General features: G+C 44.2%; 1 protein-coding gene across 1 annotated transcript in view; it reads right to left on the bottom strand.

Annotated features, from left to right (window-relative positions):
• Positions 1-17,396, bottom strand: part of ARHGEF16 (Rho guanine nucleotide exchange factor 16) — a 66,049-nt gene that overhangs the window by 28,883 nt on the left and 19,770 nt on the right. Inside the window, exons 3-5 of the mRNA XM_067472774.1 lie at positions 10,449-10,500; positions 6,912-7,075; positions 726-782 (exon numbers count right to left, since the gene is read on the bottom strand). Coding sequence (XP_067328875.1) covers positions 726-782; positions 6,912-7,075; positions 10,449-10,500 — 273 coding nt within the window. The remainder of the gene's footprint in view (positions 1-725; positions 783-6,911; positions 7,076-10,448; positions 10,501-17,396) is intronic.

The raw sequence follows: 17,396 nt of genomic DNA, 5'->3' as shown, positions 1-17,396 counted from the left end.
AACCCGGAAGTGTTTTTAAATATCGAAACGGCAGGCGCCAAAAAATTTTGTATTTCCGTCCATTTCGGAAATACGTAAGATGGCCGCCTGGCGATGCTTGCTGGGAGCTCTCCTCTCTCTCCTCTCTTAGCCAGTCAGAGGCAGAGCCTGAAAGAGGAGGAGGAGGAGGAGGAGGAGGAGAGGGCGGGGAAGGCGCCGGCTGAGCAAGCGAGCGAGAGGGCGAGCGAGAGGGCGAGCGGCAAGCGAGAGGGCGAGCGAGAGGGTGAGCGGCGAGCAAGAGGGCGAGCGAGAGGGCGAGCGGCGAGCGAGAGGGCGAGCGAGAGGGCGAGCAGCAGGGTGAGCGGCGAGCGAGAGGCGAGCGAGAGGGCGAGCGGCGAGCGAGAGGGCCCGCCAGAGTGAGTGCCTGCCTTCCCTCCTTAATAATAATTTCTCCTCCCTATTCTACTAAATTAATAATTAAATTAAAAAAATATTTAAAAAATATTGAAAAAAAGGGCGCCATCTTTACAAAATGTTTTGTAAATATTAACGAAATTTCGTAAATACCGAACTTTTTTAAGGGAACATTTTGTAATTATTTTAAATATCGAAACAAAAAAACCCCCCAAATACAAATCGATTTTAGAAACAAATTTTTGCGTTGTTACCCAGGCCTAGTAAGTAACCCTCTGAAGTCCAAAACACTTGGAAGGCCGAAGTTTGCCTGTTCTAACAGCTTCCCTCACCTCTTGCCTTTTGCGTTCCTCTTGGGATATCGAATCCAGAATTCCTGCTTCCTGCACCTGCAAAAGACAAACACAATTCCAGCTTTGGCATCAATACTTTGCTGCCAATGCAACAACCTACACCAGCGGGGCATTATGACTTCTTGAAAATGGGCACTAAAACAAAAAGGTTTTAGGTGAACTATAAATCTCAGTAACTCAGTAGCTACAACTCACAAATGTCAAGGTCTATTTTCCTCAAACTCTATGAGTGTTCACATTTGGGTAGATTGAGTATTCGTCCCAAGTTTAGTCCAGATCCATCATTATTTGAGTCCACAGTGCACAGAGACTCCAGAAAAGCATTCCAGCGGGGAAGCATGCGGGGAATGCAGAAGTGCTTCATCAGCGTCGCAGATGGACAATAAAAGCGACAGCTCCCCTGGTGGCCAGAAAAAGTTAAATAGCCTCTGTGTCTGTCTGTATATGTTTGTATGTCAAAAATTGGCATTGAATGTTTGCCATATATGTGTACACTGTAATCTGCCCTGAGTCCCCTGCGGGGTGAGAAGGGCGGAATAGAAAAGCTGTAAATAAATAAATAAATAGATGAACTACAATTCCAAAACTCAAGGTCAATGCCCACCAAACCCTTCCAGTACTTTCTGTTAGTTGTGGGAGTTCTGTGTGGGAAATTCGGTTAAGTTCCATCGTTAGTGGAGTTCAGAATGCTCTTTGATTGTAGGTGAACTATAAATTCCACCAACTACAACTCCCAAATGAAAAAATCAATCCCCCCAAGCAGTATTCAAATTCGCGCGTATTGTGTATTTGTGCCAAATTTGGTCCAGTGAATGAAAATTTATCCTGCGTATCGGATATTTATATGACGATTCATAACAGTAGCAAAATGAAAGTTATGAAGTAGCAACGTGAATAATGTCATGGTTGGGGGTCACCACCACACGAGGAACTGTGTTAAGGGGTTGTGGCATTAGGAAGGTTGAGAAACACTGATCTAGTGCTCCCTTTGCTCCAAAACAGAGTGCTATTTGATTGTAGATGAACTATAAATCCAAGCAACTAGAACTCCCAAATTACAAAATCACTCCCCCACCCTCTCCTTCTCAGAGGTACCATTTTCAATGGTAAGCAAACAGTATCCCCCCCCCCCCAAACCAATCACTTATATATACATTCTGTTTGTCGTGGGAGTTCTGTGTGCCATATTTGGTTCAGTTCCATCATTGGTGGAGTTCAGAATGCTCTTTGATTGTAGGTGAACTATACATCCCAGTCACTACAACTCGCATATGTCAAGGTCTATTTTCCCAAAGAACACCCTGTGCAAAATCAGTCCACCATCAAACATCTCAGCAGATGGACGTGAAAAAGGACTTGGCTCTAAAGCCCTTAATTAAGTTACCTCTCATCACCAATTCTCAGGTTTTTACCCTTGGGACTCATACTTCATGCCCATTTCACCCTGGACGACGTTGAGGAGACCCAAGCATCCTCAAACCAGTCCTTTGGCATCAAAAGGAAGACTCTGTGCCTTCAACATAGGCCGTTGGACTGGGGGTTGTGTTTGTTCTGACCTTCACAGCCATTGAGGAAAGAGGGAATAGGGAAAGCTTTTCAGCTGCAAAACTCCTTGGACCCAGGGCTTCAGAGACTGTAACATATATTTTCTTTGTCCCTTTTGAAATATCAAGTTTAATCTCCCAGAAACAACAAATACCATTTTGAGTTATCTGTTGTATCTTGGTCCTTGGGAGTTCCAGTTCCCTAAAGGAGGGCAAAAAGCAACTCCCTGGGGAAAAGATGTCTGTCATGAATCTAACCTTTTGCCAGGAAGGCCAAAGCCTGAAGACAGTAGCTGACATGTTCAGAGATAGGCAGGAGAGCTAAGAGGCAAGAGGGAGGAGTCAGCCGGCTCCTGATTGGCTAGAGCAGTCAGAGGAGGAGTTAGCTTTGAGAGGGAAAAAAGGCTGTCTTATTTGACAAGCTAGGAGGAGTTGAGCTTTAAACATCGTAGAGTGAAGAAGTATTTTAGGAAGAGGGAGCTGTGAAGAATTTAGACAGGGAGAACTTTTGAAGTGAGCCTTGTAGTTAGAGCATAGGATAGGCAGAGGTTCCTGGTTCACTGTACAGAGTAGGGTCAGTGAAGGAAAGCCTATTTTGCTCTGTGAGGCAGTCAGTGGGCTGTTCTCAAGGACACACTGTGTCAGTGTAGTGGCCAGTGTGAGACAAGGAACTCACAGGGGACAAAAGTTATAGTCTTAAGAAAAGACTGCTTGTCTAAACCAGCTAAGCCTCAGAAACCACATTACGCTTTTGTACCACTCTTTTTAAGAGTTGATTTGCTCAGCAAGTTTAATAAACCTGTTTATAGTTTCATCTTAAACTGGTGTCTGCCTCGGTCTGTCACACTCCATAGATCTCAGCTAGCCTAAAGAAAACTAAATTTCGGTCCAGTCAGCGAAGGAAGCAGCCAGGGAAGAAGAACAAAGGGCTTAAACCTAATTTACCAATTTCACATTCACACTTAAGTTTTCCTCAGACAATAATTGAGGTGGTGGCGGCGAATTTACCAAATACATCGGTCATTAACAACGTTAATACAGTTGGTCACTTAAGAATAGTATTGAGGTGGGATAAGAGAGTCTTTCCCCCTTGTTATAGTCAGTGATCGTTGTTAAAGTAGTGTCCAGCTGAATGTTAACCTTCACACTGATGGCAGAGGTAGGATTAGTTATCCCTCCTGCCAAGGTAGTGTTGATCTCCCTTATTACACTGGTGGCAGCGGTGAGATTAGCTGTCCACCCTGCCAAGGTATCGGTTGATCATTATTACACTGGTGGCAGCGGTGGGATTGTTTAGTTGTCCTTCCTGCCTAGTGTGTCGCTGATTTCCTTTACAATGTCTCTTTCACTTTCAGCCCCAGGCACGACGGCACATTGGGTCTTTGTGCCAAATTTGGTCCAGTGAATGAGAATGCATCCTGCATATCACATATTTACATTACGATTCATAACAGTAGCAAAACCTCTCCTGAGCACTAAATAGCCACCTCCACTCACCATGCAAGGTATTTTATTACTGCCCTGCTCCTTGCAGGGCGTTTCCCTTCTCGCTGTTATCTCACCCACCCTGCCTATGTCTGTCTGGAACAATAAAAACAGAGCTGTCTCTCAGCAAACATGATCGATCCTGCTCAGAGCATGATGCCACCCCAGGAAGACATCTTTGGACTTCGTGGCCGGGAGGAAAGGCAAGGCTGGGCCAGGGAAGAGGCGCCTCGGTGGCCGCCACCCCTTTAAGGCACAACGTCCCTGTTGAATGTTGTACTTGCCTCCGAAAGTAATAGTTCTTTAAAGGAATTTCCAAAGAGAGTCCAAGTCACACCTATAGAAAGGGTGGGGAGACCATTGGGTCAATATTGACCCAAGAAACTCTAGCGCTAACTGGCTCAGAGTTTGGTATCTGAGTGTAAGACAAAGCTGTGGGCGCCAATCTCTTTGAGGCTTGGACTCAAAAAGTCCAGAAGCAACACCTGTGTTGGGTTGCTGTGAGTTTTCTGGGCTGCCGGGCCATGTTCCAGAAGAATTCTCTCCTGACATTTTGCACATATCTACGACAGGAATTCTCAGAGTGTGAGAGGTCTGTTGGAAACAAGGCAAGTGGGGTTTATTAGGGCCATGAAAATGAACAAAATCTAAAATTGCAACAGCAAAAACAGCAGAGAGAAAAACAGGCAGGGACATCTAATCACCTTTCAAGAAGAGTTTGCTCCAGGCACAGTCAGCCCATTGTATGCTAATCAAGGTGGTCAGTTGAAAGATTCACACCTAGCTCAACTTACAAAAGCCCCTTTGTGTCTCACCCTGGTCATTCCACAGATATAAGGTAAAGGTAGTCCCCTGACATTAAGTCCAGTCATGTCTGACTCTGGGGTGTGGTGCTCATCTCCATTTCTAAGCCGAAGAGCCAGCATTGTCCGTAGACACCTCCAAGGTCATGTTGGCCGGCATGACTGCATGGAGCGCCGTTACCTTCCTGCCGGAGCGGTACCTATTGATCTACTCACATTTGCATGTTTTCGAACTGCTAGGTTGGCAGAAGCTAGGGCTGACAGCGGAAGCTCGCGCCGCTCCCCGGAATCGAACCTGCGACCTTTCGATCAACAAGCTCAGCAGCTCAGTGCTTTAACCCACTGCGCCACAGGGATATATAAACCCCTTTTTCCCCAGTTCCAGCAGACCTCACCTCTGAGGATGCTTGCCATAGATGCAGGCAAAACGTCAGGAGAAATGCCTCTAGAACATGGCCATATAGCCTGAAAAAACCCACAAGAACTGAGTGATTCCAGCCATGAAAGCCTTCGACAAAGATAGATTAATTAGACATTCTGAGAGACTCTGTTAGAAGGTATTGAAGCCCAGGTGCATTCGGGTTGATTTCATGTCTTCCTGGTTGGGCTAGGGCTTAAATTAAGTGGTGTTTACTTGGTGCCTCTCAGAGGAGACAACACCATAAGGATTGCTTTCATGAATTCTCCAGTTCATGATTCAAGTTTCCCGTGTTTGCTTATGCTGGACCGTGCTCTGACTTACAAGAAGCACTGCTTGAATATCAAGCAAAAACTGGGTGCTATAAATAATATCATACGAAAGCTGACTGGCACAACCTGGGGACCACAACCAGATACAGTAACACAATAACAATAATAAATAGGGTAAAATAGTAATTGTTATAATAACAATAAAAGTATAATAAATGTAATAATAATAATAATAATAAATAGAGTAAAATAATAAATGCAATAAAATAATAATAATAACAGAGTAAAATAGTAAATAATAGGCTTGGGCGATCCAGTTCGTTAATTTCGTAATTCGTTATTAATTCGTATTTAAATTAGCTTACGATCCAATATCGAGCCATGCAGGAATAGTGTGAGGAGTAATTAAGAATCGATTTTTTTTCCAATTTTCGTAATTATTTTCATAATTTCGTAATTATATTTTATAATATATAATTATAATATAATATATAATAATATAATATAATAATATTATAATAATATAATATACAGTACATATTATATTATATTACATTATATTATTATAATACTATTATATTATAGTATTGTATATTATATTATTATATTATATATTATATTATTATTGTATTATATTATAATTGTATATTATAATATATGTAATATATTAAAATATAATGTACAATTATAATATAATAGAATATATTATATATATTATATATATAATAATATAATATAATATGCAATAATATAATATAATATACAATAATATAATATAATATACAATAATATAATACTATAATATTATAATATAATATACATATATAATGTCCTTCCCATGGACATTAGATCAGCTCCTACGCTAATGGTGTTTCGAAGAAAACTAAAAACCTGGCTGTTTGAACAGGCATTCGGATAAACAGTGCAATGAATATGGTGCACATAGGAACGGAATCATAGATGATGAATTTGGATCACGATTCTAGTTACGAGACGTTATTGTGTTGTTATTGATGTGTCTTTGCTTTGTATATTATGCTCTTAATGGTTTAAAATTGTATATTGCTAGGATTGTCTTTTTGCTCTTGTTGTGAACCGCGTTGAGTCGCCTACGGGCTGAGAAACTGCGGTATACAAGCAAAATAAATAATATAATATAATATAATATAATATAATATAATATAATATAATATAGTTGTTTATTTTATCACACCAACAGTCAACAACAGAGGGAGAGGGAAGCTTCAGAAGTTTCCCCTGTCCCATTTAGAGTTTTTTTTAGCATATTGCGCAATTGCGTCCGCCATTAACGAATCGATTCGTAATTTTACGAAATTTCATATATTTCGAAATTTTTTAAAGTAAAATTTCGGAATTCTTTAAAAAAACGAAACGCAAGGGCCCCCTAAAAACGAAACGAGTTTAGAACCAAATTTTTCCGTGGTTACCCAAGCCTAGTAAATAACATTGACTCGACTTTAAGCCGAGGGGAGATTTTTCAGCCTTAAAAAGGGGCTGAAAAACTAGGCTTATACTCGAGTATATACAGTACTTTGAATGGATATATTAAACCGGGGGGGGGGGGGGGGGATGCTGCAAAGCAAAAGTCAAGGTTCATTCTTTCCTCGCGGCAGCTGCCTTACCTCTGGGAGCTGGCTCCAGGTGACATGAGCAGGGCGATAATTGCTCACCACAATAATGGAGTCTGAACTTGGGGGCTCTTCCGGGATGTCGAGAAGATCATCGTCCGACTCGTGGCTGATAGAGTTGAGGCCTTTTTCACAGATCTCCTGGTACAAGCGGGGATCTGGAGATGGAAACCAGGACAGACAAATGACACCAGACCACAGAGGGACAGCTGCTTGCCCATTTCACTCAATTCCATGGCTCACTTATCTCTAGAGTACACTGGATTTTGCATTACAGAGATCCATCCTTTATACTACTAGTCAACTCGCTAGCAGGGTAATAATAATGATAATAATATAATACACTTTATTTATCTTCTGCTTTATCCCTCCAAGAGGACTCAGAGAGGATTACAATATACACAGAGAAAGGCAAACGTTCAGTGCCTTTTATACAGTGAACAACAATGACAGACAAATACACAGACAAAGGCAGGATAAATTTTCATTCACTGGACCAAATTTGGACCAAAATTGACACAAATGGGGGGGGGGGGATTGATTTTGTCATTTGGGAGTTGAAGTTGGTGGAATTTACAGTTCACCTACAATCAAAGAGCATTCTGAACTCCATCAACGATGGAACTTAACCAAACTTCCCACACAGAACTACCACGACCAACAGAAAATACTGGAAGGGTTTGGTGGACATTGAGCTTAAGTTTTGGAGTTGTAGTTTATCTACATCCAGAGAGCACTGTGGACTCAAACAATGATGGATCCAGAGCAAATTTGGGACAAATACTCAATATACCCAAATGTGAACACTGGTGGAGTTTGGGGAAAATAGACCTTGACATTTGGGAGTAGTTAGTGGGATTTATAGTTCACCTACAATCAAAGAGCATTCTGAACCCCACCAATTGTAGAATTAGAATTAGGCTAAACCTCCCACAAAGAACCCTATGCCTTGAAGGGACTTACTGGCACAAACCTCCTTCCAGCCCCGATCCCCAAGTTGAGAAACATTGCTGTAACGGATGTGTAGCAAAAAACATTAGTATCTCATGGATTGTGCCTTTGTATAGACATGCTTAAACTTCACAAACAGGAAAACGAATCATTTTGCACTTGGGGAAATAAATGATGCAACAAAATTTTGAAAAAAATGTTCTGTTCCTGGTTTGAAAGTGTTATTTAATTGTGTGCAAGTAGTTGTTCTACTCCAGAAACTTGGTCTTTGTGGCTGTCACAAACTTCATTTCCGAAAAATGAAGGAATACTGAGCAGCATTCCGTGGATGCAGATACTAAAAGACAAGGGAGTTACGGATGGATGGGAGTTTTTCAAGAGTGAAATACTCAAGGCGCAATTGCAAACAGTGCCAACAAAGAGAAAAAACAGGACAAGTGCAAAGAAGCCAGAATGGATGTCCAAAGAACTTTTAACTATGCTAAGACACAAAAGAGACATTCACAAGAAGTGGAAAAAGGGAGAAATCACCAAAAAAGAATTAAAAGAAAAAGCCAACTCCTGTAGGGAAAAGGTCTGCAAGGCAAAAGCACAAAACAAGCTCAGGCTTGCCAGGGACATTAAAAACAATAAAAGGGGCTTCTTTTCTTACGTCAGTAGAAAAAGGAAGAACAAGGAGGCGATAGGGTCTCTTCGAGGAGAAGATGGGGCAATGCTGAAAGGGGATAGGGAAAAGGCAGAACTACTTAATGCCTTCTTTGCCTCGGTCTTCTCACAAAAAGAAAGTCATCTTCAACCTCAGCAAGATGGAGTGGATGAGGGATTGGAGGACATCCAACTCCAAATTGGGAAACAAGTCATACAGGAATACCTGGCCACTCTAAATGAGTTCAAGTCCCCAGAGCCAGATCAACTACACCCCAGAGTATTGAAGGAACTAGCGGAAGTCATTTTGGAACCATTGGCAACAATCTTTGAGCGTTCTTGGAGAACGGGAGAAGTTCCGGCAAATTGGAGGAGGGCCAATGTGGTCCCAATCTTCAAGAAGGGAAAAAAGGATGACCCAAACAATTACCCCCTGGTCAGCCTCACGTCGATACCAGGCAAGATTCTGAGAAAGATTGTTAAGGAAGCTATCTGCAAATACTTAGAAACGAATGCGGTCATCGCTAATAGTCAACACAGATTTATCAAAAACAAGTCATGCCAGACTCATTTGATATCTTTTTTCAATAGAGTTACAAGCTGGGTAGATGCGGGGAATGCCGTGGATGTAGCGTACCTGGATTTCAGTAAAGTCTTCGACAAGGTCCCCCATGATCTTCTGGCAAGGAAAGTAGTCCAATGTGGGCTAGGCAAAACTACGGTGAGATGGACTTGTAATTGGTTAAATGGACGAACCCAGAGGGTGATTCTCCCCAATGCTTCTTCTTCATCCTGGAAAAAAGTGACGAGCGGAGTGCCATCAGCAGGGCTTCGTCCTGGGCCCGGTCCTGTTCAGGATCTTCATTAATGACTTAAATGAAGGGTTAGAAGGCATGATCATCAAGATCGCAGATGACACCAAATTGGGAGGGATAGCCAATACTCCAGAGGACAGGAGCAGGATTCAAAACAATCTTGACAGATAAGAGAGATGATTGGCCAAAACTAACAAAATGAAGTTCAACAGGGACAAATGCAAGAGACTCCACTTTGGCAGGAAAAAATGAAATGCAAAGATACAGAATGGGGGACAATGCCTGGCTCGAGAGCAGTACATGTGAAAAAGATCTTGGAGTCCTCGTGGACAGCAAGTTAAACATGAGCCAACAATGTGATGTGGCGGCAAAAAAAGCCAATGGGTTTTTGCCCTGCATCAAGAGGAGTCTAATGTCTAGATCCAGGGAAGTCATGCTCCCCATGCTCTATTCCGCTTTGGTTAGACCACACCTGGAATATTGTGTCCAATTCTGGGTACCACAATTCAAGAGAGATATTGACAAGCTGGAATGTGTCCAGAGGAGGGTGACTAAAATAAATCAAGGGTCTGGAGAACATGCCCAATGAGGAGCGGCTTAAGGAAATGGGCATGTTTAGCCTGAAGAAGAGAAGGCTGAGAGGAGACATGATAGCCATGGATAAATATGTGAGAGGAAGTCACAGGGAGGACTTCTGTTTCCCTGGAGACTAGGACGCAATGGAACAATGGCTTCAAACTACAAGAGAGGAGATTCCATCTGAACATGAGGAAGAACTTCCTGACTGTGAGAGCCGTTCAGCAGTGGAACTCTCTGCCCCGGAGTGTGGTGGAGGCTCCTTCTTTGGAAGCTTTTAAACAGAGGCTGGATGGCTATCTGTCAGGGGTGCTTTGAATGCAATTTTCCTGCTTCTTGGCAGGGAGTTGGACTGGATGGCCCATGAGGTCTCTTCCAACTCTATGATTCTATGATTCTATGTTGAATTGGTTGAGACTCAATGAAGTATTAATTGAAAAAACTATTGCAAAATGTGCTGCAGGATGTCCCGCAACAACAAAGTTTTGGCTGTGTGTTTAATACATTCCCTTTCTCTCTCGTATGTCCAGGGCTTCATACTCACCATCCTTGAACGAGCCTCTATGATGCGGCATGCGTTTCCGGCCAAAGGTTCGCTAGAGAGAAGGAGAGATACACTCCGTTAGTGATGCCATCATAACAATCCCTTTTAGTGTGGTGGAACACATCTCACCACACTAAAACAGTGGATGTGGCTCTTAATGAGACATGCTGCATTATCACAGGGTGTCTGCGCCCTACACCACTGGAGAAATTACACTGCTTAGCTGGTATTGCACCACCTGACATCCGCCGGGAAGTGGCAGCCAATAGTGAAAGGACCAAGGCAGAGACATCTCCAGCTCATCCCCTGTTTGGGTATCAGCCAGCACGTCAACGACTTAAATCAAGACATAGTTTTCTTAGATCTACAGAGACACTCGCTGGAACACCCCAGCAAGCGAGAGTCCAAAAGTGGCAGGCACAAACCCAGCACCTCAATTCATGGGTGACACCAGATGACAGACTCCCCCCTCGGCACTCAGAAGAGTGGGCGACTTGGAAGGCGCTGAACAGACTGCGCTCTGGCACCACGAGATTTATTTATTTATTTATTTGGGGTACTTTTACCCCGCCCTTCTCACCCCGAAGGGGACTCAGAGCGGCCTTACAAAAGCAAAGGCACCATTCGATGCCTGCATCATGAAACAATCATACATAAACTTACATCATATCATAATATAATTCACAAAGTGCATGCATTAATTGTCATAAAATCAATAAAATCAATAAAAACAAATACAAACCCAATTTCTCCTTTTACATGGTCAGCGTTTCGCTCATAGATCTAATTTTACATTCCATTTCATCAATCCTGCTGGTCTTAACTCGCCTGATTGTCTGATTTAATTGCCAAGGTGCCCAAAGGCCTGGTCCCACAACCACGTCTTCACCCTCCTCCTGAAGGCGAGGAGGGATGGTGCTGCCCTGATTTCCCCCGGGAGTGAGTTCCACAGGTGAGGAGCCACCACTGAGAAAGCCCTGCTCCTCGTCCCCACCAGCCTCACTTGTGAGAGTGGTGGGGTCGAGAGCAGGGCCTCCCCAGATGATCTCAGAGTCTGGGGTGGGACGTAAAGGGAGATACGTTCGGAGAGATACACTGGACCGGAACCGTACAGGGTTTTGTAGGTCAAAACCAGCACCTTGAATTGTGCTCGGAACTGAATCGGCAGCCAGTGGAGCTGACATAACAGGGGGGTGGTAGGCTCCCTTTTTTGTCGCTCCGGTGAGCAATCTGGCTGCCGCTCGTTGGACTAGTTGAAGTTTCCGAACAGTCTTCAAGGGCAACCCCACGTAGAGTGCGTTGCAGTAGTCTATGCGGGATGTGACAAGAGCATGGACCACCGTGGCCAGATCAGACCTCCTGAGGTACGGGCGCAACTGGTGCACAAGTTTTAATTGTGCAAAAGCTCTCCCGGCCACCGCTGAGACCTGGGGTTCCAGGCTCAGCGATGAGTCCAGGATCACTCCCAAGCTGCGTACCTGCGACTTCAGGGGGAGTGTAACCCCGTCCAGTACAGGCTGTAACCCTATACCCTGTTCGGCCTTATGACTGACCAGTAGGACCTCTGTCTTGTTTGGATTCAATGCAGAGATGCAGAACCAATCTTAAGAAATGGGGCTACAGGGTGGAATCCTTGGCATGCGAGTGCGGAGAAGAGCAAACCACAGACCACCTGTTGTGATGCACCCTGAGCCCTGCCACATGCACGATGGAGAACCTCCTTGTGGCAACCCCAGAGGCACTCGAAGTGGCCAGAGACTGGTCAAAGGACATTTAACCAAATACCAAATTTGCAAAATCTGTTTTTTTCCCTTTTTCTTTAATCTGTGTGTTTGTTTTGCTCTGTTAGAATTGTAATACAATGGTTGCCGATGACACGATAAATAAATAAATAACAATCCCTCGACCTCTCCTTGGGTACAACCATTTCTCAAGATGTTGGCATTTTCCCGACTAGTCTCTCCATCTCCAGTTTAGCCGAGACAATCCCAGCGAGACAGGAAAAGCCCTTGATTTGGGGATTACGGCCGGAGTCCATTGCTACCCTTGGAATGCAGCCTTACATAAGCAGAGCGGCTGTCTCGACCCCGCATGCCCTGTTTATTTATTTATTTGGGAAATTTCCGTATCGCCAACATAATCCTGTCCAATATCCAAGTGAAGGCTTTCAAACGGGGACATTTCCATTCTAGATTTTGTGTTTCCTCTACCACAGACATCACAGTGTTTCTGATTCTCTCCATTGCTGTGGAATTTGCATGACCCTGCCTTTCCTATATTTTTTCTATGGCACGCAGCAAACAGAGGAATTGATCAGCAACTGAACATACTAGAGAGGTTTGGAGAGAATTCACCATTGATTTATAGGAATCGTAAGTACCGGGACTGAAAGTTCACCTGCAATCTGGTCATTCTGACATGTAGCACCTTTTGATTTTAGGATTTTTATCTCTATTTTTATTTTATTTAACTGCACTCTGAACTCCCCCAAAGATGTGATCTAGAGCTAAAATCTAGGGGTCTTTGCCAGGAGGCAGAGACCAATTAGACTCATCAAAGAGTTCTTTTCCATGGCGAGAAGAAAAGCACCCAATATTTTTCCTGATTCCCCAATGAAAGGTCTCACCAAGTTGAAGAAAAGCCATCAAGGTTTTATTTGCGATTCAGCTGAAAAGGATGCAGAGCTGCAATCATTCGCCAGCAGAGCACGAGGAGAATACACCAATGCAGTCATATTTATAGTAAATTCAAAATTGCAGAGTTCAAACTTCCCGCCCCGGCCTCCCTGCTGCCCTCCACTGTGATTGGACGATGAGCAAACAGCTGGGAGGCGGCCCTCCTGCCCCCGGTGCCTCTGGACCAATCAGGGAGCTCCAGTGGTCTGTAGGATCCAATGGGGAGATCTCTGCCACCTGGCGGCGACAGCAAATCAGGAGAGATGGAGGCGGGACGATAGAACACAAAGGAATCTGTGAAGGAGTCTTTAAACAAAGGAAATGCCATGTGGCCTGCGAGACAAAAAGCTCAAGCAGGGCTGACCTATTGTGTTTTGAGGGTTGTGAATCAACATGTGTAAAAATATCCAGATCCTTCCTGGCTGTGAGACAGGAGAACAATGATGGCAGCCTGGGGTTAATGCTATCAATGGGAAGTAAACAAAAAGCAGAGGGGAAGATTTCCCTTTATCTTACTTGAAGAGTGATAGAAACTTTGCCAAACAATTCTTTACTCTAGTGGGCCATCTTCGATGCTAGAGATAAGAATCCTTTCCTATTATCCATGCAAGAGTGTCTTTGGCTGGGGGGTTTCTGTAATTGCTAATGGCTTCTGTTTCTGAAGGCCAGGTGGTTCTCTGACATACTTCTTTGGAGGGAGAAGGGGGCAAAGGGTCAGGAATACAAGGAAACATAAAAATCATATAGAAATTATACACAGGGAAATCATATGCAGGTATATTCCCATCCAGGACCCCAGAGAGGAATTAATAATAGCAATTATAAAAAGCAGACGATATCAGGACACAGCATGAATTCATAAGTCGTTCTTTAAAGAAAGTTCATGGGCAAAGAGTGAGTCCTTGGGGAGAGTGAAGTCCAGAATAGGAGCAGAAACCAATAAGTCATGCAAAGAATCAATGGAGTTCCACTGAGCCAAAGGATGGAGTTCTGCAGAGCTGAGAACGAGGCAGGTCCTTGGTCCTTGGGGAAACTACAGCTCTCTCTCTCTCTCTCTCTCTCTCTCGAGAGAGGCAGAGACTCCAAGGTCTAGCCATTCTCGAAGTTTCGTGGGGTCCTCATTGTTGTTAGTGTCTTGGCAAATTGACCAAGACTTAACCCTATTGTGCAGTCTGGTACCCTTGTCCTTAGCAGAACTATAAGTTACCATCCCTTGTTGGGGGAGGGGGCATGCTCGTCTTCAGATGGTTGGGGAACTGACTTGGCACACAGAACCCCCATAACTAAGAAATAAAATTATGAAAGTCTTTGGAGGGATTCATAGGAGTTGTAGTTCACATACATCCAGAGAGTACTATGAACCCAAACAATGCTGGATCCGGACCAAATTTGGCATGCCTACCCAATATGTCAAAATTTGAATACTGATGGGTTTTGAGCGGAATTGGCTTTGACATTTTGTAGTTGTAGGTACTGGGACTTATAGTTCGCCTGCAATCAATGAACTCCACCAAAGATGGAATTGGACCAAACTTGGCACACAGAACCCCCATGGCCAGCAAAACAAACAAACAAAAAACAAAACAAAAACCAAACCCAGTGGTCTTTGGGGAAAATCCACCTTGATTTGGGGGAGATGTAGTTCACTTACATCCAGAGAGCACTGAGAACCCAAACACTGATGGATCTGGACCAAACTTGGCACACAGATTCAATATGCTGAAATTTGATTACTGGAGGGGCTTGAAGGGAACTGAACTTCCTTTCTGGGAGTTGTAGTTCACCCATCCAGAAATGCTGGACCACTTTAACAACCACCATGTCACAAAGAAACCATTGAAATCCACAAGCATGTGGATAATTTCAACAGAAAGGAGGAAATCATGAAAATGGATAAAATCTGGATATCAGGATTTTAAAAAACCATCTAAAATCAGTACAGGAAGTAAAGTACAACACTCACAAAACGGAATTCCAGACAGGAAACAATCAGGGCCAGCGAACACTTCCCAACAAAGGATTCCTCCAGCAGACAACAGTTTTTTCTCCCACCCTGGACATTATTCGACAGATATATCAACACCACTTGCCTAGTTTCCAACAGACCTCACAACCTTTGAGTGTCTACCATAGATCTGGGCGAAAGGTCAGGAGAAAATGCTTCTGGAACAAGACCAGACAGCCTGGAAACCCCACAGCAACCCAGTGAATCCAAGCATGAAAGCCTTCAACAACACAAAAATACAATGGATTATTTTGCCTGCAGGAGTGATACAAATTCCTTTTTTTTCTTCCTGGAGCGACCAGAGTTCATTAAGGACTTCAAAGGTCTGACCGGGCTAATAAGGAGCCAAGCCTCTTTGCGTCCGGCTCCAGTCACGTTGTCGCAACAATGGGTGGCCAGACAACTTACTTTTGAAGACTTGGAGAGAAGAAAAAAGTAAACACACGGCATTTCTTTTGCGAAGCTGTAAAGCCTTGCAAGAGCAGAGCATGAAACAATGCTGTCGAACCACGGAAGTTGTAGTTTTTACAAAATCTTTTGCTTTCTCTGCCCAAAAGTGCCAGCACCTCTCCAAAATCAAAAAACTAAGATGCCACAGCATTGAGCCCTGGCAGTTAAAAGTGGTGCCAAACTGTATTCGTCTTATGATTTATTTAGGGAGAAAAGCAGGATACAAATAAGGATTTATTATTATTATTACTAGCTGTACCAGAGGCGGCGCTAGGTAATTTTCAACGGTAAGCAAACAGTATTTTGGCGCAACCAATCATTGATATATATTTTCTGTTCGTCGTGGGAGTTGTGTGTGCCATATTTGGTTCAATTCCATCATTGGTGGAGTTCAGAATGCTCTTTGATTGTAGGTGAACTATACAACCCAGTAACTACACTTGCTGCACTTGCTCCCTTGCCTGGCCAGCTTTGGGTCCAGAGGCGTGCCTGAAGACCCAGGCGTGTGCACCAAAAGTCACCTCTTCTCCTGACTTTCTCCTCAGCCATTGGGACCAAGAGAGAGAGAGAGAGAGAGAGAGAGGTGGAGATGCCCACCTTTCCTGAAGGTAGGCGCAAAAACAAAGGAGGGAGCGGAGGTGGGAGATATCTCCAGCCGGAGGGGCTCTCTCTCTCTCTCTCTCTCTCTTGGTCCCAATGGCTGAAGAGAAAGTCAGGAGAAGAGGTGACTTTTGGTGCGCACGCTGGGGTCTTCAGACATGCCTCCAGACCTGAAGCGAGCCAGGTGTGGCGGCTCTGCCCCTTGGCCCACCCGCGGATTGGGGAGAGGAGAGGAGGCAGGTGGAGCGCCGGGGAATCAGGAAAGGGAGCTGGTCATGGGGAAGGGATCGAACGCGGAGAACAATTGAGTGCCGGCTCTGCTCGCGCACCCGGTGGCCGGGTGGAGCAGGAACGAGAGGGGCTAGGTGAGGCTCAAGGGCCCGGCCCCTTTGGGAAGCGAGGCAAGAAAGCCGAGGCTCCCCCCGGACTGCTAGGGCTGTTGTGAGCTGAGGGGGCGCTCCTCAAGTGGCGGTCGAGGGGCATTTACAGAGGCGCCTCTGCACCCCTGGCAAAAAAAAAGTGTTCTGCCACCGCTTACTTCGCGTAATGGACGAGCCGCCCCTGCCAGCCACGCGTTGTTGTGGCCTTCAGAAAACAGGATTTGCAGACATGAAGCAATCTGGGCTCGGGAACTCCTCCCACCAAAGGTTTCCTTCTGGCTAGAACAGTGGTTCTCAACCACCCCTAATGCCGTGACCCCTTAATACATTTCATGTTGTGGTGACCCACAACCATAAAATTATTTTCGTTGCTACTTCACAACTGTAATTTTGATATTGTTATGAATCATCGTGTAAATATCTGACATGCAGGATGTGTTTTCCTTCATTGGACCAAATTTGGCAAAAATACCCAATATGCCCAAATTTGAATGCTGTTGGGGTTGATGGGGGAGGTGATTTTTGTCATTTGGGAGTTTTATTTGCTGGGATTTATAGTTCACCTACAATCAAAGAGCATTCTGAACTCCACTAACAATGGAATTGAACCATACTTGGCACACAGAACTCCCAGGACCAACAGAAAATACTGGAAGATGTTGGTGGGCATTTACCTTGAGTTTGGGAGTTGTAGTTCATCTATATCCCGAGAGCACTGTGGATGCAAAAAATGATAGATCTAGACCAAACTTGGCAGGAATACTCAATATGCTGAAATGTGAACACTGGTGGAGTTTGGGGAAACGAGAACTTGACATTTGGAAGTTGTAGTTGATGG

The sequence above is a fragment of the Anolis sagrei genome, chromosome 13, assembly GCF_037176765.1.
Source record: "Anolis sagrei isolate rAnoSag1 chromosome 13, rAnoSag1.mat, whole genome shotgun sequence".
NCBI classification, from domain to species: Eukaryota; Metazoa; Chordata; class Lepidosauria; order Squamata; family Dactyloidae; genus Anolis; species Anolis sagrei.
The sequence above is the reverse complement of the archived record's forward strand: the minus strand, read 5'-3'. Positions and strand labels throughout refer to the sequence as shown.